General features: G+C 36.4%; 2 protein-coding genes across 4 annotated transcripts in view; both read right to left on the bottom strand.

The window, feature by feature from the left end:
* Pcnxl4 (pecanex-like 4 (Drosophila)) overlaps positions 1-6,989 on the bottom strand; it is a 32,138-nt gene extending 25,149 nt beyond the window's left edge. For 2 of the 3 annotated variants that reach the window (XM_013017150.1, XM_013017141.1), the window contains exons 1-2: positions 6,799-6,989; positions 2,679-3,422 (exon numbers count right to left, since the gene is read on the bottom strand). In XM_013017150.1, coding sequence (XP_012872604.1) covers positions 2,679-3,376 — 698 coding nt within the window. In that variant the 5' untranslated portion in view covers positions 3,377-3,422; positions 6,799-6,989. Of the gene's footprint in view, positions 1-2,113; positions 2,136-2,678; positions 3,423-6,798 lie in introns of those variants that run through there. The other variant, XM_013017160.1, reaches the window with a different exon arrangement.
* A 13,187-nt stretch (positions 6,990-20,176) lies between these two features.
* The window catches only part of LOC105986699 (leucine-rich repeat-containing protein 9-like), a 78,090-nt gene continuing 76,117 nt past the window's right edge, over positions 20,177-22,149 (bottom strand). The window contains exon 32 of the mRNA XM_013017736.1: positions 20,177-21,338. Coding sequence (XP_012873190.1) covers positions 21,142-21,338 — 197 coding nt within the window. The 3' untranslated portion in view covers positions 20,177-21,141. The remainder of the gene's footprint in view (positions 21,339-22,149) is intronic.

Here is a 22,149-nt window from a genome sequence, read left to right on the forward strand (position 1 = left end):
CATGCAATTGTTTTTAACACATTTATAAGATTATTTCTTTGTTGCTTTGTATGTCCCTCCCCCACAGTATAACCCCTGCTTTCACTGTATTTGATGTTGATATAATTTGTGGAGGGGACGGGGAAAAACAAATTGTTTAAATGGGGATACAGGTGGACCCATTGTAACAATGAGATGTACAAGTCGTTATGTCGAAAACGAACTTTACAACTTTGGTGCAGGGGGGGGAGGATTGGGTGGGGGGACTGGGGGAGGATGGGAAGGGATGGGAAGGGGAAACAAAGGAGGCGGCTACAATGCTTGATAAGAAATGTACTCATTATCTTGCCCTTGTAATTGTAACCCCTCTGTACAGTATTTTCACAATAAAAAAAAAGGAAAAAAAAAGAAAATAATTAATGAAAAAGAAACAAAAAAGATCACAATGCCAGTATGATCAAGTTCTGTTAAGAGCTTTTTCCCTGGCTCATGGGCAGCTACCTTATCGCTATTCTCATTGCAGAGAAAGCAAGCCATCATGTGTCTCTTCTTATTGGTCTGATAGACCAATTCCTTCGACTGAGGTGCCTTTCATATCATAACCTTTCAAAAGCGCTATTTCCAAATAACATCACATTGAGGGTTGTGGCTTCTATACAAGAATTTGAGGTGGGGTGGTTGGAGAGACTGTTCAGTCTATAACATTCTATCTCTACCTTACCTCCAAATTCATGTCTTTTCACATGTAGAATACATTCATTTTGTTCCAATAGAGCCCAAAGTCTTAACTTGTCCAGCAATAATAACTCTAAAGTCACATTAACTTTAAATATCACATAAATTAAACTGAGGTACAATCTATTCTTGGTACAACAAAATCCCTTTCCAACTGAGAACCTGTAAAACTAGGTAAGTTAAATATTTTTAAAATACAATAGTGGCACTCACATAGGAAAAACATACTCCCCCCAAAAAGGAGATGTAAGAAAAAAAGGATGATGGATCAAGTGGAAGTCCCTAATGTAGTAAGAAAAATTCTTAGATGTTAAGGCTTGACAATAAGCCTTAAAATCCAGTACTCAGTAGTCCTGCCACTAAAGCTTTAGGTGGAGGGCATCTGGCCTGTTGAAACTGAGACAATGGTCTTGAAAGTCTTGGAGTCACGTTGGGCATAGTTTTTCTTTCCTTTTCTTGAAGAATAGCACACATTCACAGCTGACTAGTACTAACAAGTCATCTGGTCAAATCCAAGAAGTTTATTTATTTCTACCTGTCTCCATCTCTTTCAATTTAAACTGGCAGTGTTTCTATTCAAATAATCCCATATGTGCTTTATGTGATAATTTAGTCACATCTTTGATACTCTCATCACTTTTTTATGATATGTATAGATGGTAAATTTCCAAATCATCATTTTTCTTAACTTCTCCATCTTTTTTGTTTTGTCTTTTACTTTAAACAGGAAGAATCAAGCTATTTCTTCACTTTCCTTCACATTCTCCTTACATAAAAATCCAACTTAATCTTCTACAAAATCTGACTTGTACAAAACACGAGCACACACTTGCACAAAACACCAGCACATACTTTAATGAAGTTGTTTCTACTTTAGAACAAGGATTACCCTTCTTCCAGTTTCCAATGACACATTCATCATTTCCATCTGAGACATAATTAGAATTACCCTTAATGACTCAATTTCTAGTAGGTATGTCAAAACACTTCCACCTTCTACCCATTACCCAGTTATAAAGAATTTGTTATAGCAGCATCTTACTTCTCAGTACTAAAATCTTAAGTTTTGGCTACTATAACAAAATAAAAGAGGACGATTTAAACAACAGAAATTTATTTTCTCACAGTTCTGGAGGTTAGAAGTCCAGGATCAGGCTGTCAGTATGTTCAAGTTCTGGTGAGGGCTTCCTTTCTGGCTTAGGATGGCTGCCTTCTTGCTGTCTCTTAGGAGGATACTAATCCCATTAGACTAGGGTCCCACCTTCAGACCTAATTATTTCTCAAAAGCTCCATCTCCAAATAAACATTACATTGGGATTTTGGACTTCACTATATGGCTTTTCCAGGGAATAAACATTCAATGCATAACATTTTTGTACATTTCTACCTGGACACTAACCTGGGAAAGAGAAAGCTGCAATCTACAGAAACAGAGAAAGAAAAGTCAGATTTAGAAAAGGTAAGAAAATGATATTATCAAGCAATTTTGCAAATTCTTTTTAAAAATTTTACTCTATAAATTAAAAATCAAAATTTCTTTCTATATTGTTCTTATAAGAAAATTAGAAATATATTTTCTATTCATGTTACATTTACTCAATCTTAATATTTATGTGTATAAATTTTAATTTACCCCTGCCCCAGAAAGTTCTGTTTCTTGTCCCTGGTTTCAGCCAGGCTTTTTTGTTTTAATGTTGATTATCTACAGTGAAGTACAGGATTGAAAACTTGCTTAAAACCTCTAAATGTTTCATTTTGTTTCTTCAATAAGATTTAACAAGTGTTTTGAAATATGAAATTTTAGAGACTAGTCTGAAAATTAATCAAAACAACTTACCACCCAGTGGTACAGTCTTCATGATTTTTAAGTAATAGATTTACTATTTTTAAACAAAAAAAAAGAGCTCTCTTATCAGGTATACTTAAAAACAAAGCAAGTTATAAAGAATCTGATAGGTTTTTACCTGTGTGCAAGATCCACAGAAACAAAGAAAAAAATATAAAGTGGTCTCATGAGAGGAATGATTTCATAAGTATCCTGGGTTTGGAAAGTTGCAGTCTCTGTAGCTGTGTTTACAATTAATGAATATTCTCCTATACATAGTGTCATCCATCCAAAGACAAAGAGTAGAACAGTGCCTCCGGTACTACCATACAGCAAGGTTATTCTATTTGGGAGCAAATACCATGTTCCAAGACCGCACATCAACCCAGCAAGAACAGAATGGAACACTGTATTGACTACATATTTCTTGCCAGGAATCAGAAATTTGACAGTCTCAGCCCCAGTACAGCTTGTAAATTCATGGTCATCTTCCTCTGCTAAAATATCTGTGGTTAGTATTCGTTCTACTGTTGCTGATTTTGTTTTGGCATATATACTTGTTAACTGGATAACAAATGCAGTGAAAAGCATTAGTCCACCTGAAAAAGCTGCTGTAGAGTAGTCTTTCAGGACACCTAGTTGATACAAAAGTGTCCCAAGTCCACCCAAAACCCATGGCATCAGAAAGAGGATAATCTGATTGACGTATATATAAGGAGGGGCACAATAGCCTAATTTGAGTCGAGCGCCTCCGAGAACAGTCTGTGGGAAGCGCTTCAGAAGGAAGTCCTGTTTGTAATCATTCAGCAGAGGAACATTTGGACTCATGCTTCTCATCCAGGATTAGTCTGAAAGCCACATCCTTTTTCATAATCAGCAGGCTCTATGAAAAAGAAAAAAAATGCTATTTGAAAATGTCACATTTAAAACCTGGAGTAGAGGGTGGGAGATACTAGTTCTATTTTATCTCCTTAATTCCTTTCAGGGAAGGATTTATAACTTCATTTGTAGGTAATAGATTTATTATTTTTAAACTCTAAGGAGAGCCCTCTTATCAGGGCTCCACTGCCTGACACATACTAGGCACTAAATTGTTTTTAAAACACAAAATAGATATACTAAAGTTTCAAGTTTTTAATGAGATCATAATCTTTACTACGCAGAACATAATATTTAAATTTGGATCTAACTCTAGATTCTGAAGTCACAGTCCAAAAAACTAGTACTCTTATCAGATGCCAGCAGCTTGTACCTGTAATCCTAACTACTCATGAGGACTACAGCTCAAAGACAGTCTGGGCAGGAAAGTCCATGAGACTCTCACCTCTAATAAACTACTTTTTAGAAAAAGCCAAAAGTGGAGCTGTGGCTCAAGTGGTAGAATGTTAGCCTTTGGCAAGAAAAAAAAACCCAGGGACTGCACCTAGGCCTTGAGGGCTGGTGCGTGCACACACATACATAAACTAATACTCAATTTAAATCTGCCACTAGTTTCATCATTCCCCATTATTTTTGCTGTTTAACTTTTTATTCTATTACAAGGGTCTACAAACTTTGTGTCCAAATGACCGAGCAAATATTTTCAGCTTTAGTTCAGGCTCTGTTATTGTAACTCTACTGTGTTGCTGTAAAAATCAATCTTAGAGCCAGGCTCATGCCTATAATCCTAGTTACTCAGGAGTCTGAGATCTGAGCATCACAGTTTGAAGCCAGCCAGGCGGAAAAGTCCCCGTGAGACTCTTTTCTTTTTGGGTCGGTCGTGGGCCTTGAACTCTGGGCATGAGCACTGTCCCTCAGCTCTTCAGCTCAAGGCTAGCACTCTACCACTTGAGCTACAGCGCCACTTCAGGTTTCTGGTGGTTTATTGGAGATAAGAGTTTCATGACTGGGGCTGGGAAGATGGCTCAGTGGTAGAGCGCTTGCCTTGCATGCCTGAGGCCCTGGGTTCGATTCCTCAGCACCACATAAGCAAAATGAAAAAAGCCGGAAGTGGCGCTGTAGCTCAAGTGGTAGAGCGCTAGCCTTGAGCTGAAGAGCTGAGGGACAGCGCCCAGGCCCAGAGTTCAAGCCCCACGACCGACAAAAAAAAAAATAAAAAATAAAATAAAGCAAAAAGCACTGGGGGTTGCTCAAGTGAGAGAGTGCATGCCTAGCCAAGCGGAAGGCCCTGAGTTCAAAACCCAGTACCTCCAAAAAGAATTTCATATTTACATGAACAGTGTGCACTAAATGTATTTTACAAAACTGAAAAGGAAATCTATTAAAGTTTTAATTATCCCAACAATCCCTACATATACTAATTTTGGAAGGAGAAAATGTTGTGTCTGGAAAAGAAATAAGCTAGCCTGTTTTTCAGTACACAAAAAAGCATGATATAAATTAAAACAAATCAACACTGAACTGTGATGGACAGAAAAACATTTGTGACCACCAAAGTAGTTCTAAAAAGTATGTAGACATGGATTTTTAAAAAATAGTCTGGTGATAGCTGTTGAGTGTGCCAGTCAGAATGCAGAGATACAAAGACAGCTATCACTAGAATTCTAAATTGTTATTTCCCCAAAGATGATATTCAGGTAGCCAGTAAGCCAGGGTATGAAGATCAGCAACATTATTCATTAGAGAAATGCAGATCAAAATCATAATGAGATACCACTTCAAATTCCCTAGATTGCTTAAAATAACTAGAATAACTACTGACAAGGTTATGGAGAAAGTAAAAACCCTTAAACACACCTAGTAAGAATGGAAAATGGTGCAGTTAATTTGGGAAAAGCAATTCCAATCATAGGTATTATACTCAAGAGAAATGAAAACACATCTACACAAATCTTTACACCAAAAATATTGTTACTGTCAAAAAATGGAAACAACACAAATATTCATCAATAGCTGAATGGCTGAAGGAGGGCACATCAACATAATGGAAAGTAATGAAGTTAATATATATACACAATATGGGTAAACTGAAAACATTATTCTACCAGTGGTGAGGAATGATGACTTGTGACAATAGAGGGCCTGTGAATGATATGGTACGTAGTGAGGCAGGTACACGTTTCTCGCCTGATAATTTTATATGGCCTTCAATATGGCCCTTGGCAGAAACAAGGTTCTCCGACCCTGTGGAAGAAGTCAGTCACACCCCACATTTACATAAAATGTCCTATTAGGATAGGCAAATCTGTGAGGTAGTAAATAGATTAGTGGTGGCCCAGAGCGGGTAGAGATAGTGACAGTGGACCAAGGGAGATTTGAAGGATAAATGTTCTAAAACGATAGTAAAGGCTCTGTGACTAAACTGTGTCCATTTTAAATGTGACAAATGTAGGGAATGTGAATGACGTTTCAATACAGCTCGTACCACTAAGAAAGAAACGATCGTTTGTGTTTCCTGCAGCAACTAATAACAGAAGCAACCCTTTCCATCGGAAAAGTACAAGTAATCAGCAAGTGCTCCAAACAGTTAAACTGCTAAAAAATTTAACAGGTGAGCTGGAGGCTGTGTGACAGTTTGGGGCATTGAGGGATTGGGGGTCAGGGGGAGGGGGAGGGAAACAGCAGTAGCTATCGCGAAAAAAATGTCCTAATTACAAGAATGACAATGAAAAGGAAACCACCAAAACAGTTAACCGTAGCGAAAAGGGGGCTGAGGAATGGAACCCTGGCTACTCGGGAGGCTGAGATCTGAAGATCACGGGTGCAACCAATTCACCTCCAGCAGGGAAGCTGGGGCTCACGTGGTTTTGAGGGCCAGCCGGGAGGGAAAGTGCTCAGGGAGATCGATCCCGGGGGCCCTGAGTTCAAGACCCCTGGGCATCAGCACACGCTAAACCAGCCGTGCGTTCAGAGGGCACAGATGGGCGCCGAGCAGGTAGCTCGGAGGCAGGATGGGCGATTGGCTGCGGTCAGCGGCGTGCACTTGGGTAGAGGGAGCCGAGCCCCCAGCGGAACGACCTAGTCCCGGCGAGGGGGCTTTCCTTCGGCCCACGGGGCTAGCGTGCCGGGCGGTCAGCTAAGGGGCGTGGGGGCCGCACCGCACGGGGAAACACGGCCCCCTCTCCACCAGGGACCCACGGGCCGTTCCCGGGACGGGGCTCCGGAGGGCTTCGCCGGACCCCTACCCCTCACCGCCTGGGCTCGGCGCGACGGCCGCGCTGGCAGGGCCTCCCGGCAGAGCCCGCCGAGTCGGTTCCGGTGGTCGTCGAAGCCAGGCCGGGCTGGGAAGCCGAGGCGAGTGTCGGGGAGGGGGCACGTACCTCGCGTCACCCGAGCGGAGAGGAGACCGGGAGGCATCCGGGGCACTGCATGCCTGTCGGTAAACTGAGTCCGGCGCTCCCTCTGGGACGCTGGAGGCTCCGGAACGCGGAAGCCGAGGAGCCGCCGCGGCCCCCAAACGAGCTAAACCCCAAGCCTCCCGGGCCGCTCCCCGTTGCCATGGTTAACGTCAACTCCCGCCAGAGCCTCGCGAGAGGCGCCGGGCGCGCGCGCGCGCGCTCGGGAGGCGGGGCCGACGCCGGCTCGCCTCGTTCCCCGCCTGCGCGCGCGCCCCAGGCGGGTCGGGCCGCCGGCCTAAAGGGGAGTTGCGCAGAAGCGCGCTTTTTTCGCGCTGGGCCTTAACCCACACACGCCCAGCCTGGGTCCGAGGCAGCAAGGCGGACTCCAGTTCCTACTCGGTACTGGCACGGCCTTCAGCAGAGAAAGGGAGGCGGCGCTGGCTCCGAGCATTCACTTAGGCCACGCCCCCACGCCAGGGCGTCGTTGCCCGGGTGACGGGACGCTTTTCTTCTGCTGGCTGGAATGGGAGCATCCAGCTACGGGGTTTGGGCCTGGTAGGCTGACCCGAGCGTCGGGGGAGCTCGGTTTCTCCGGATCCAGCGACCTCTGTTAAAAGACCCTCAGGCCATAACTACCCCAACCCCTCCAGTGACCAGTGCTTCAGCCTCGAGGTGTTGGAACTGCCTGTAGGATTACCTTATTGCTCTTGACAAATGCTGATGTTTCTTTTCCCCTAACCTGAAGATCTGTGAGAGGTTCTTGAGCAAGTCCTAACTGGTGCCATCTTTCCGACATTTGCTCACTTTTTTGGGGGGTCCTAGTGTGACAATTCTCACATTTCAACCTTTTCCCCCGTTGTTTTTATGTCTACACACCACTACTGTTAACAGAAACGTAGGCTAAGTTGCTATCCATGTGAGCCGAGTTCGTGTCCAGGACAGTGGAAGAAGGGAGAAGAAGTAAGCGGAAAAGTTGTATTGAAAAGGAGAGAAGGAACTCCCAAACAAGAGAAAGACTGAGCTACCGTGATGGCATTGTTAGGGGATTTTATGTATTTCCTCTAGCCAAATTTCAAGCCCTCTCTAAGGTCTCAGAGTCAGCTTGCCCATTAAGTCCCGGCCTTGTGAGGTTTCTATTTCCCCGATGTTTTTGCTTTATTGTTTTCCCGGTGTGCCATACATTCCTGCCCCAGTTGCAAGTCTTCTTACTCTCCTTGGAAAGTGATTCCCCACCCACCCCCAATTCCTGTAGTCCAAGTAACACCTTCATAACACTTCTTGGAATTGACCTTACTCCCAAATTCCCATAATCCATGTAATGTAACCCAAGTGACTGCCCCCTAAAATTTTGTTTAAATTTTTGGAGCAGGTCTGTTCACCCAATAAAGCCTTGAGCTCGTATTGGTCGGTCACTCACCTCTCATTTCTTACACTCTTCAAAAACAGTCCTAGGATTAGTGGGTTTCCTTTTCTTTCCATATGAGGCCACCGTGATACCAAAGACTCAGGGGGATGTCTTCATTTCCTTGTTCTTTTGCCCTTACTCAACATACCTTTACACTTCCTGGTTTCCTTTTAGCTGCATATTCCTATTTTGTTGCTCTTTTGGTTGATCAGTTTAACCTGGAAGTTGTGTAGACCTTCAATTCCCTGACTGCCTGCTTTACCACTAACTAGTTGTCTTGGGGCCATTACAAATCCCACACTTATAACACAGTGAACTTAATGTGGAGGGGGGGTCTGGGGGCGGGGAGGGGAAATCCACTAAATTGTGTTCTTCCAACCTCTTGCTCTCATTTTTCTTGCCCCTGTCCTGGCTCATCATTCTGCCTAGAAAAAAAGGACACTATTGAAATTAGCTAATAAAGCTGCAATGGACTCTAAACATTCGTGCAAAAGGAAGAGTTGAATATTCCTTATTTTAAACAAACTAGATGTTAAGTTCAATGAAAAGCCAAAATTGGCCATAAACTAGGCCTCCTGAGCCAAATAGCCAAGTTTGACTGCAGATTTCTTGAAGGTAATTAAAAGTGGTTCTCAGGGAGCATATAGATAATCTGAAAATGAAACAGCCTTATTGTTGATATGGGAAAAAATTTAGTAGTTTGGATGGTAGATTAAACGAACTACTACATCCTTCTAAGCCCAAGGCCCTAATTTCAATTTTATGAAGGATAAGAGAGGTAAAGAAGCTGAAGAAGAAAACTGAAGCAAACAGAAGCTGGCTAATGATGTTTAAGAAGCCATTTTAAAAACATTAAAGGGTAGGGTAAAGGAGCAAATGCCTAATGTAAAAGGTGTGGCAAATTATAAAGAATATCTACCTGAGATAATTGATTTGCTCATGGTTGGTGCTCAACCACTTGAATCATACTTCCAACGTCATTTTGCTGGTTAATTGGAGGTAGAATCATACTTTTTTGCCCTGTCAGACTTTGAATTGTAATCCTCAGGTCTCAGTTTCCTGAGTAGCTAAAATGACAGGCATGAGCCATTGGCCCTCAGATAAAACTTATATTGGTATTGGGAAACTGAGAAGTTTGTATGACTCGATTTTTAGTCAATATTTGCTTTATTGAAGTGGTATAGAATATTAGACCTGAGGTATCTCATGGCATGCATTAATGTAACTATCACTCCTTTTTTTGTTGTTAATGTAAGTGGACTTATAGCTGTGCTTTTTAACAAGGAAGTAAAATGTCCCTTGTTGAAATGTTACTAAGATACCTATTTATTAGTAAAGCAAGGCAAAGTTACGATGTTCCTTTTAATTGTTATTCAAACTGGGGTATTACTATGGCATTTATTTTAGATCTAGGAATCTTAACAAGGTGTCCACAAAGACATCTTGTTGAAAACATACCCATATACTCAATGCCCACCATGCCCATTTTTTATGAAATTTGATTTTCCTCTCAAGTTCTGGACATCAGCTTGCCAGATTGGAGTCCTCAAAATGGCTTCTCAGAGCTTTAACAATGACTGGTCTCAACTGCTTTCGAAGCTCATATAAGAGTACATTGAAGCCAGTTTGTCTATGTCAAGGTATGCACGATTCCTTATGTGACTGAATCTCTACAACTTCTGCATACTTGGGATTCTTAAGTAACGTGAGACTGTCGCATTTGGGTCTCCTTATCTGAAAATTATTAATGTAGATTATGTTTCTTCTTTTCCTAGTTGTACTAGAGATGGCTTAGTTGTTAAGCGTTTGGGTTTTCAGGACATAATGGCATTCAATTCCCATGTAAATATTAAAAGAAAACCAAGACCACTTAAAAATACAGGGTGGAACTTGGAAGACACACACATACTTAGGACTAACCTATTTTATGACTGATTTCTTTCATGGATTGTTTTTAAATTCATTATATCAAAAATCATGACATGTATCTCTCTCAAACATATGAATGAGCATGTAGTGAGTAAAAATTTTAGAATGTCTCAACATGTGGGTTGGGTGAAACGAGGTATGAAGATATTAAGGAGTGACCAATAACTAATTACAAAGTTCCATGTTGAAACATGCTTTAATATAGAAAAGTTCATTTTAAATGGGAGTATAAAACAGTAACATGATCATAGCTTTGCCACTAGTTGGTTTGAGACTTTATTGTATGTTTTGAGTTACAGTTCTGAAAAAAATGGAATAATTCCTGATGGATAGATGAGGAAAATTTTTTTTTCAGGTTTTGGTTATGATCAAAAATTATGAATTGTTTTGGGTAGCCCTTACATTTTTGTCATCTTGGATCAGTGATTTCAGGTACATTTTAAAATTTTATTGATATTTAATATTATTTTAGAATATTGCCATTACTGAAAAATTATTTCATACATTCTGAAAGAGATCACAGTTGTATAAAAAGAGAGTACTAATCAAATGTTGGTGGCTCATGCCTGCAATCCTAGCTACTCAGGAGGCTGAGATCTTAGGATTGTATTTTGAAGCCAGCCTGGGCAGGAAAGTCTGTGAGACTCTTATCTTCATCAAAAGACCAGTAGTGGAGCTGTGGCTTAAGTGGTAGAACACTAGCCAGAGCAAAAATGCTCAGGGAGCCGGGTGCCACTGGTTCAGGCCTGTAATCCTAACGACACGGGAGGCTGAGATCTGAGGATCATGGTTCAAAGCTAGCCGGGGCAGGAAAGTCCGTGAGACTCTTATCTCCAATAAAAACCCACTAGAAAACCGGAAGTGGCGCTGTGGCTGAAGTGGTAGAGCACTTGCCTTGAGCTGAAGAGTGCAGGGACAATGCCCAAGCCCAGAGTTCAAGCTCCACGACCGACCAAAAAAAAAAAAATGCTCAGGGACAATGCCTAGATCCTGAATTCACACACACACACACACACACACACACACATACATACACACATATGAAAGTAAACAAAAAAAGCAAGATTATTGGTAGAATATTTCCTATATTATTTTTATAATCTTTAAATCAATGTTTAAAACAAAAATATTGGCAAAAACACTCCTCTCTTCCCAGCTTAGCTAGCTGCTGCTAAATAATTTGGCCAGTGTGCAATCAATGAAAAGGCATGATAAGAGTTTTGTTTTTTTAAGAGTACGTTTATACAGAGAATAATTCAGAAAATAGTTTCTCTGAATAAAGAATTATTGTATCAATGCTTTCATAGAAAACTGCTATATTTTTAGTGTTATATTGCTGAAAATTACGGTAGGTTATTTGGTATACTGGTAAATTAAAAGCTCTGATAATCAGAGCCTGCTTAGGTTCTGGACCAAAGCAGTGTTGTTTCAATAGATTATCTTTTGTTTGTTTGTTTTTGAAATAGTGTTTGAGATTGAACCCAGAGCCTTGCACATGCTAGTTTTTCAACTATACTTTCTGGTCAAATTGGTTTTATAGCAAGAACATTTTCTTGATTCATGAATAAATTTTCAAGATTGCTTTCTAATGTTGCATATAAAACTCAGATTTTAGTGTACACGTAAACTACATGTAGTAGTGTATTTATATAGGTATACATATGTAAAATAACATATAATATGCAAAAAATGCTTATGGATCTTATTTTGTGGACCCAGCAGTGGCTAAGCATTATTGGAAGAGATTTTCATATGTGGTTTGACTCTGACAATGTAATTTTAAAGTAATCATCTTAAAATTAATGATTTGGTTTTTTACTTATTTTAATCAGTTATTTTATACCAATGTATAAAAATAAATAGAATAAATATTAATCTTACTGAAATTTAAAAGTTCTCTTATTTCAAAATTTTAACACAATATTGGATAGTTTTATATACAACTTTCCTATACAGTAAAGAATAGAATGTGTAAATGCTTTTATATAAAACTAGTCTACAGATTATTTCCTTGTGAATCTTCTCTTCTGGCTTCCCAATACTAAAAATATTTCAGAGGCAAGATTTCTTTTAAGGGCAGATGTATTCTGCCTAATACATGTAATAAAACCAAACAAATAATTAGTTCTGTTACAAATAGCAAATATTAATAACATTTAGATATCTCTATAAGTATAGAGGCATGTAGTCTCAATTCCACAATTCACTATCTTTGGAAAACCTGTTCCTTTTGTTGTTGATATACCCAAGTGTACTCTAGAGTAGAAGAGTGGGCTATACAAAACCTAAATTACATTTCTAATTTTGATAGGTCATTTTCTATGCCTCCTTTCTCTAATATACACATTCTTTATAATAAAATTATAAAAATTCTAACCCGTTTAACATCTGAACTCTTCCAGAGGCAATGTTTCTTTTTATTCTTCCAATGCACAGAATGAATAAAATTTTCCTTATGAGTCCTTGAATTATCTTCAGATATAATGAAAAGGGCCTTAAATCAATTTCCCCTGTCTTTTCATTTTATCCATTACTGCCCTCCCAAAGAGAATGGTTCCTTCCATTCAAGCACATAAACATCTGAGAGCACTCTGAAAATATTTTATCTTCGTTGTATGGTGTGAATTTATCAGACAAACATTTTCCTCAGGCCTTAGCAAAGTATTTCTTCCTTGTTTGATAAATGAACATGAGAATTTTGCTCCAGATTAAAAGTGGGATTTTAAGTGTTTTACTGTAAAAGGAAAATATAACTTTTATGGAGCTATGGAAAACATATTTAATAAGTGTACATGACTTTAAATTATAACTTAAATGTGTATGCTATGAAACTTGTCAATTTGATATTGGACAAGTCAAAGTTTCCAGATTCTAGTGCCTTTCCTTGGAAATATTAAGAAACTGGGCCATGCTTCTAAATTTCTAACTATATTTCTGCTCTTGTATTCTTTCTGTGTTTAAATTTTTATATTGTGGATAGAAACAAAGATAGTCTAACATTTTATTTTTGTGCAATTAAAATTTTAGGTGCATAAAATTTCTAAATAACATACTGCCACTTAAAAGTGAGCTGTATTATAAGTAGACTTGAACATAATTATCATTAGAAAACTAAAGCATTACCTTCAGTATTGACTACTTTTCCTGGCACAGTGATTCTGTCAATATTAACATCAGGTAATGTGTCACCTTAATCAATATTTATCTTCTGAGGAGCCTTCCTTTAAGGTCAAGTAAAACACACACATACATACACACACATACACACACACAAATGTTAAAGCATTGTAAAGATTTCTCCCCTGTAATAGCCAAATTATTTTTACTTTTAGTCTCTTTTTGATTAAAAGTAGTGATCAAAGATGTTGAAGCCCTCAAAGGTGATTTTGAAGATAAGAAGTACTGGTGCTGCCCAGGCAGCAATCAGAAACAATTAGGAAAAATGTACCAAAATGCCTCATTCTTTCTGTAAGGACGCATGGCAAATTACATTTAACATTTCAGGCTTGTTGCATTTTAAAATAAGGCCTCCAACTAAGCAATTTTCAAGACAACTCCAATCAAAAGATATTGCTTAAATTTTTATTGCTACAGAAATGAAAAGAGTGATTTGTCTATGTTGATTAGGCTTGAAGATTGCTTTGGGAAAAATTTGACAGTTGTCATAACAGTCCCACTATAATTTACAATCTGTAAAGAATTGAATACCACACTATCAGTGTAGTTCAAAGCTTTCTTTTTATCTGCAAATTTTATTCTGTGATTTTAACATAAAGAGGGATACTTTTGATATGTATTTTAATGCATACACAATTTAATTTCTAGTCTGAGTCTGAAAAATTCTCAATTAGCTCAAACAAAAATAAACATTAAGCATGATACATTCCAACTTAAATACTTATTTACATTTATATGAAATACTTAAAATTGTAAATTTATAAAACCATAAAAATGGTAGCTGCCAGAGAATGGGAATGGGGAATTATTTCATAGGTACAAAGTTTGACTTTTTTTTAAGATAAAAGTTCTGGAAATGAATAATAGTGATAGTTGTACAGCATTGAGAATGTAGTATTATTGAACATTACACTTTAAAACGATGGTAAATTTTATGTGAATTTAATCACAGTTTACAAAAAAAATTAAAATGGTAAAATGTTCTGGAAACTTTACAGTATATTTCTAACTAAGTATCAGAAGTTGGTAAGAGAGCTAGTTTATGGAGAAGAGTATAGTACAATGAAAAGATAAAATTTCTAAAGGTATTTGCAAGAGAATTCTAAAGATAAATATCACCAAATTGTATTTGTTAAACTGAAATTTGTGACCAGAAATCTCTTCTACCTGATTATTTTACATGCTTAGCCCAAGTTTGTAGGCAGTAACAACAACAAAAAAGGCATTTCTGACCAAAATGAACTTTGTTCATTCACAATTTTAGAGGTGAGAGAATTGCTTGCTGTAGAGGCAAGAAGTCAGAGATCCAGAGCAGTTAAAATTGTATTGATAGGTAATAATAGATCAGTCTAGAACCAGTCCTTTGACTTATAATACATGTTTTTACCTTCAGATTCTACCCTGTGGAAACATGTTATAAAACATAAAATAATTTCTTTTCTACCAGAAAATTCTTCTATCAAACATAAATTTCCTATGCAATAGCTTTTATGTATTATATTCCTGCCTTTGGATTGCTGTCTTAAAGAATTGCTAACTTTCCATCTTTCTCTTTCCCCAATCCATAATACCTTTGATGCCAAGAAATTGGCTTGTTTAAAGAATAATTTATTGGGGCTGGGAATGTGGCTTAATGCATGAAGCCCTAGATTTGATTTCTCAGTACCACATAAACAGAAAAGGCGGGTAGTGGCTCCGTGGTTCAAATGGTAGAGCGTTTACCTTGAACACAGAGAAGCCCAAGGATAGGACCTAGGCCTTAAGTTCAGGCCTCAGGACCAGCAAAAAAAAAAGATAAAAGAAAAAAATTATTTTATAATTTCATTTTACTTTCTTCCTACCCTACTCTTACCTTGAACCATATTTCCTTAAATTACTGTAATTGTGAAATTCAAAACAGAAGTGAAAATGGCCATGTCTCCCAGAGATTATGCATTATACTAAGAAACTCTTGGTTATGAGTGACAGAAATTCATTCCACTCTCTCTCCAAAGGATTTATTGGCTCATGTAATTGAAAAGTCAAAGGGTTTGGCTTACGGAAAGGCTGCTCCAGGAGACTCAAATACTACTGTCAAAACTATATCTCTTTGTGTTGCCCTATTCTTCAACTAGACTTAGTAGCTGGCAAGTGGCTGCCAGAGACTTGGTTGCAATGGTGGAAATGAACCAGAGAAATCTTTCCTAATGTCTCATTCTCAATTTGAGGCTCAAAGTGACTACTGTTTTATGATCAGTAGTTTCAATGACTCATAGAATTGGGAAGAAATTTCCCAAAGGAATCTGAAAAGGGGATGGGAAAGTTAGGCAGAAACAAAACATTCTTATTTTCTTGTTTTATAATGGATATTTTTTCCAGCTACATTAAATACCAGTGCTTCTGTTTAATCCACTATATTTTAAAAAATTTAAAATACTGCATATCTGTCTCTTGTTGGCTTCCCTACATTTGATTCCCTTTCCTATATGAAATTTGCCATTATCAGAGCTTTAGTGGGCAGGCCAATTACAACTCTCACCTAATGAAAAAGTCAAACCATTAAAAAAATTCCCTCTTGAATCAAGTAGTACGTTCTCTGTTTAGTTTTCTATTTCAAGTTTTATGATGGTCCCTAAATCTAAACTAGTCTTTTTCTTTTTCCATGGAGTGCAAGAAGTTCAGCATAGTATGATCATTGTAGGCTCTAATATTACTTTCCTATAATCATGAGATTTGTTATATTTTTACCTGGATGTATAAATAAATGTATATGTATATGTGTGTGTTCATAAAATTCACAGATGTGTACTACATTTAAAAACTCCAGTGGTGGCAGTTTAAAGATTGTTTTGTTGCTATTAATGGATTAATACCTAAAACAGACCAGAGTCCTTCACAAGGTAAATTAACCAGGGAAATAGGCCAATTTTGACTTCATTTTCATTCTGTTGAATGACTACATTCATTTTCTTTGGATTCAGCTCTTCATTTACAGTGCCTCAACACTCTTTATAAAATTCCAACTTGCTTTTCACTTATCTTTTAACAGTTTAACATAGATGGTTGGATCAAGTCTATTGTTCCAATTGTATGTAGCTTAAAAAGCTCTGCAGTATTTTACTCTTTCCATTGTATCTGGCTTCCCCAAGTGCTCTGCTCGCTGCATTTTACACGTACTCTGTTTTCTAAACCCATTTATGCCTATTCTTCCTAAAGACACTTGTTCATCTCAGAGCTCAAATTGACTTCTCCCCATTCTATTTCCTTGACTAAAAATGCATCATTAAGGTTGATTGAACTCTTTTAAAGCACTTCATCAAAAATGAAAGGCCATATGAAAGTAGACTACCAGTGTTTGTAAATATCTGCTTTAAACCAAGAAGAAGTAACAAGTAATTGGAAACTTAAAAATGCTATTGAAATATATTATATACACAAATTATATATAATGCAGGTTTTCTTGGCTGTTTTGTGAGAGATAACAGTTGTAAAACATTCTAGGATGGGAGAGACAAGTTATACTTTGTTATAATCAAAGACAGGAAAAAAATAATCAAACCAAACCACTAAAATTATCAACATTTTCTAGGCAAATTAAACTTACTCTATAATGAGTTATAAAACACAGACTACAGATATCATCTATAGCTTTTAAATATCACCTTAATTTTGTGCAATTAAAATAGCTATTTTTATGGTATGTGAAAGAGTAAGATCGTTACTAATGTTATTTTCTATTTGTAATCTTTAAAAATAACTGGGTATGAAATGTTTTAAAACATTAAAACATTTAGAAATTAAAATTATAAGATATATTATAGACCAGAAGAAAATGTGGATCTACATATTTCTATTTACCTAAATGTGAAATTACATACCTTACTATTTTGTGAAAAATATTTCATATGTATTTCTGTTGTCATATTCGATCACAATTTATTAGAAAAACTTACTAAAATGTTATCCTGATGCATTAAAAAACTGGAGCCTATGGAAATACTATTGTATTTACTAATACGATATAAAGGAAAATCCATTCTAACTTTGTATTTCAGACTTTGTAGTCACTGGCAACTTAAGTCAAATGTGAAAATGGTTGATATATTTTTAACTGAAAATAGCCTATAGTTAGGGAAAGGTTTAATAAAATATAAAGATAAAATTTCATAATAATACTTTCAAAAATACTTTTGAATGTTTTGCACATTCTGTTTCTAGGGTACATAAGTCCATTATTTTTTCCATTAAATCAATTTTATATTAATTGTAAGGAAAAATCTCATCAAAACAAAAATAACATTAAAATGCTGATAGTTTGCCAAATGTGTTTTGAATAATTTGAAAAACAATTTTATTTTTAAAAGGATAATAGTAGAATGCTGTAATTGATGTTTTTTTATAAAATAAAAGCAGATAGAAGCAGAATAATTCTAATAAAACCATTTCTTGATTGCCTACTTCTAAAAGGAAGCTAATAAAGTTAAATTGCATTTTAGTATTGGATTTCTTTAAAAATTTTTCAATAATGGAGGAAAGATGAACAAGACAGTGTAGTGCTTGGAACTTGTCTGGAATATCTGTAGGTTTTATAGCAAAATCATCAGCTAAAACCAACCTGTTTCCACTCCATTAAGAGACTTGGTTAGAGTTGCTGAAAAACCAATGTGACATTGCCATAAGTACTCACTTCTACTCATGTAAAACTATAAATAATGCACTTTCTTTTATAATTGAAGCTAAGTGCTAAAAACATAGTTAAAATGTAATGTTCTAAAACATTAAACATGTCTCATAATGTTTGATAGCTTATGGTTATTTACATATGAGAAATTTTATTTTAAATTTAGTCAGTAGGGCCTACATATACACTTGTAGTATTCACCTAGTACACAATGTATAATGTGCATTTAAAGCAAGAATATGTTCCCAACCAGAGCTAATTTTGTAGCAAGAGAAAAGAGCTATAAAAACTGGAATAATAAAATTCTTATTGAACAATTAGTTAATCTTTCTGTATATAAATAAGTCAATTTGATGTCATTTATATTTCAGTTCAGATTAGTTGGTTCCTAATCTATAATGTACTCTAGTTTGTAGCTTCTCAAGTTGTTTGTGAAAGTAAAAGTTGCTTGTCAAAGTAAAAATTAAAATAACTTATATAACCAGTTATGCATATGACTGACTGCATGCAAAAGAAATCTTTCAAGACGTTTTCCGGAAGCAAAGAAATAATACTTTTACTATAGAAGTTACATGTTTTCCTTAAACAACACTGAAAGAGAACTAAGAGTTTTTGCATACATTAGGATTCCACAACAGCTTATTAAACAGCACATTAGTAATAAATGGCATTTACTTGTCATTGAAAAAGTGTGAATTTGGAGGTAAAAACTCTTGGATTAGGTATAATATCTACTGCTTTTTAGTTTCTTTGATAAAAATGGAGACAGCCATGTCATACCTATGTCGTAGGAATATTAGTATGAGTAATTTAAAATGTGTTCCAGTGTTTTGTAAATATGTTAAAATAGTACTTGTCTATTTTGTTACAGTTTTCTAGTATGTCACAAAGAATTTATAAAGATCACTTTAAAAATTCAGCTTATATATTGTTTACTTAAACATAACTTAAAATACAACTGAAATCACTGCTACAAAATATATATTCAATGACATTTTCATTTCTTTCTTTAAGTAGGAAAAGAATGTAGTTAAGCTGTTGCCTTACGAATTGCATATTATCTAGGTGTTCTCAGAGGAGATGTCCATGTCACTGGCATCAGTTGTCGTGGCAGAAAAAATAATTCACAACCATGTTAATCTTCCTCCTTGTCACTTCTTTATGAAGTCATTATGTGTACTACATTGGAAGGTTCTTCCAAGGTAGTTTTGTGTCTGTAGTGTGTATAGAACCTAGGGATGTATAAATTCATGTTTATTATCACTATCAAATGTTTTGAAGTTATACTTTCCAGAAGAGATTAAGATGTAATTAAAAGTTTAAAATTTATAGTAAGAATTGTAAAGTAACTCTCAAAATTTAACAATGTGAACATAAAAATCAAAGGACTATATAAAAATCCATAGGAAAAGTGGCTAAAAGAAAATATGCCATAGTGTTAAGTGCATATGGTAAAGTTATGGTTTCTTTTGCCTTATGTATTTTTTTTAACATTACTTTTTTTTTTTTTGGTTGGTTGTGGGGCCTGAACTCTGGGCCTGGGCACTGACCCTTCGGCTCTTCAGCTCAAGGTTAGCATTCTACCACTTGAGCCACAGTACCACTTCCAGTTTTCTGATATTTTTTTATTGGAATCTCAAGGCCTTTCCTGTCTGGGCTGGCTTTGAACAGCGATCCTCAGATCTCAGCTTTCTGAGTAGGAAGGATTACAGCAGCTTTTTCTTCTTACCTGGTGCTGAGGAATGGAACCCAGGGCCTCATGTGTTCAAGGCAAGCACTCTACCCCTGAGCCATCTTCCCAGCCCATGCCTTATGTATTTTTTATTCTTCAATATTTTTCTCCACTGAAAAACGTTTGTTTAGTCTATTTTAGTTTTTAAAAATGACATGATTATAGAAATATTCATTTCATATGTACATAATCATAAAAGATTTAAAATAAAAGCAGATGATGCCAATTTAGCAGACCTGGCCACACATTGTGATGAAGTCAGTTGTCACAACTGAAGTGCAACAAAGACATCTTCTGGACATGTTAAGAATTGCAAAGTTGTTTCACAAACAAAGGACAGCATTTCCACATGAATGTTAATAGTTATAAAAAGACCACACAGTAAGATGTTCAAATCAATCTATAATTAGGTTTGACATTAAAAATATTACATGATTAAATTACAAACATACAGTGCTTAAAAGAAAAAAAATCTAAAATTGTTGCATATACATTGGAATTTTATCATTTCCAAAATACCTTTAAAACTATTTCAAGATAGATTATTATGTATAAATATTTGGGTAAAAACAATACATTTTAATGCAAAAACTATAAATACTATGAAAATTATATGCAGTATGGAACCAATACTTTAAACATGGAACACTTCCTGAATCATGAGCCAATTCATGTCAAAATGTGATTGGCAATTTAGTCATCTATGAAAGAATTGTATTTACCAAATAAGTAAATTCAAACCACATTTGATTAATTTGTGATATTCCAGGCAATGTAATAATTTAGAAAAATTGTTTCCACTGAAATATGATTTTAAAAGACAAAACTGAATTTGAACAGTTTTTTTTACACTAAAACTACTTTAAAAAATATTGCTGTAGGCTTGGTTAACGATTTGCATATGAAATTCACTCTTTTCTCTTATTCTTAAGAGAAGTATAACTGGTTACACTCATGGTTAGAAATATTTTGAAACTAGTTTTGATACTCAATATTTGTATCTCTAAACAATTTTGAGGGTAAGCCTGGTTTGAAATTGTTATTTTTTTGAAGTATAATCCTAAAAACTAACCTGTAGCAAACTGAACTAGCAAAACTCATCTTGTTTTAGTAATGGTTGTATTTAGCAAGAAATGTATACTTTAGTTTCATGTAACTCCAAATGAATAGATATTCTACAAATGAAAGTACACTTGTTTCCTAAAATTACCTTCCTTAATATCTTTATATATGACAGACCCTATTGCTTCTAATACCAGAACTAAGCACTTGAATCCTTGGCCTTTTTTCATGCCACTTTAACCTTTTAAAATTGTTGGCGTATTTTTTTAAAAGTAGTTCATGATTTTTTTAGAATACAGAAATTGAAGCAAATAATTAAGGTAACCATAAGGAAAGTTTAAGAGAGGTGATCTTAAATTCTCAAGGGTGATAGATTATCTTCATATGGAACTGAAGTGCCTCAGTAACATAAGTAACATGATTATTAGCTTTTTCCCCCACTGGCCACTGTCTGCTAGTTTTTCTACAACCACTACAAGAAAGAGATTTCCTGGTATGGTTATTTCTCTTGAGGCAGTTACATTCGATTTGATCTTGAAAAGTTGCTCCCAGGAACTCTGTAAGAAATAAGACATTTGAGTCAAATAATGGTGACTGACAACTTCTAAATGTATCAGTTAACTTCAAGTAAATAGTTTCTGTATTTTACATAAATTCAATTGCAAAAAGGTAATGTGAAGGAGAAAATAATCTTATTGTGGCTATTTAAAGATTAGGCTATTCTGAGAACTCTTTGAAACACAACTGATTATAGAAAGCAATGTGAGACAGTTTCTTGTAGTCCAGGCCTCAGATCTGCTGGGTAGGCCTCCCTCAGACATGAGCAACAACATAACTGCAAAGATGTTGAGAGCAGGTAATGTTTGGGAATCCAGGCAGGGAAGCTCTGGGCAGCAGCATGAATGTTTAATGAGAACAGGGTTCTAAGAATTGAACTCAGCTCTAGGGCTGATGCAGAACTGAAGGCAGGATGAACTCTAAGGAGGGCTTTGAAGAACTGCTAAAATTCTTGGCCTTCGCAATTTCACAGAGTAGGATCTATCTGCTGGTCAAATGTGACTCAGCCTATTATGCACACAGTGAGTACAGTGAGTGGGAGGAACTACCATGAAAAGTAGTTCCCATGTGATTATTTCACCAGTAGAGCTGAGCTTCCCCAAGCACTATTCCATCTTGATGCTGATTTCAAGCGTTTTGAATTTGATGTAAATCTACTAGACTTGGACAAAGGTTTCGTGAATGTGGGAGAATAGGAAGTATGCCTTCTTAATAATTTATGCTTAGAAAAAATTCATAATGGTATATAACAAAATTTCCTGTATCTATACATGATGAGAAACCGTGGAAGTTTTTTTTTTAAGTCATGAA

The sequence above is a fragment of the Dipodomys ordii genome, unplaced genomic scaffold (assembly GCF_000151885.1).
Source record: "Dipodomys ordii isolate 6190 unplaced genomic scaffold, Dord_2.0 Scaffold2, whole genome shotgun sequence".
NCBI classification, from domain to species: Eukaryota; Metazoa; Chordata; class Mammalia; order Rodentia; family Heteromyidae; genus Dipodomys; species Dipodomys ordii.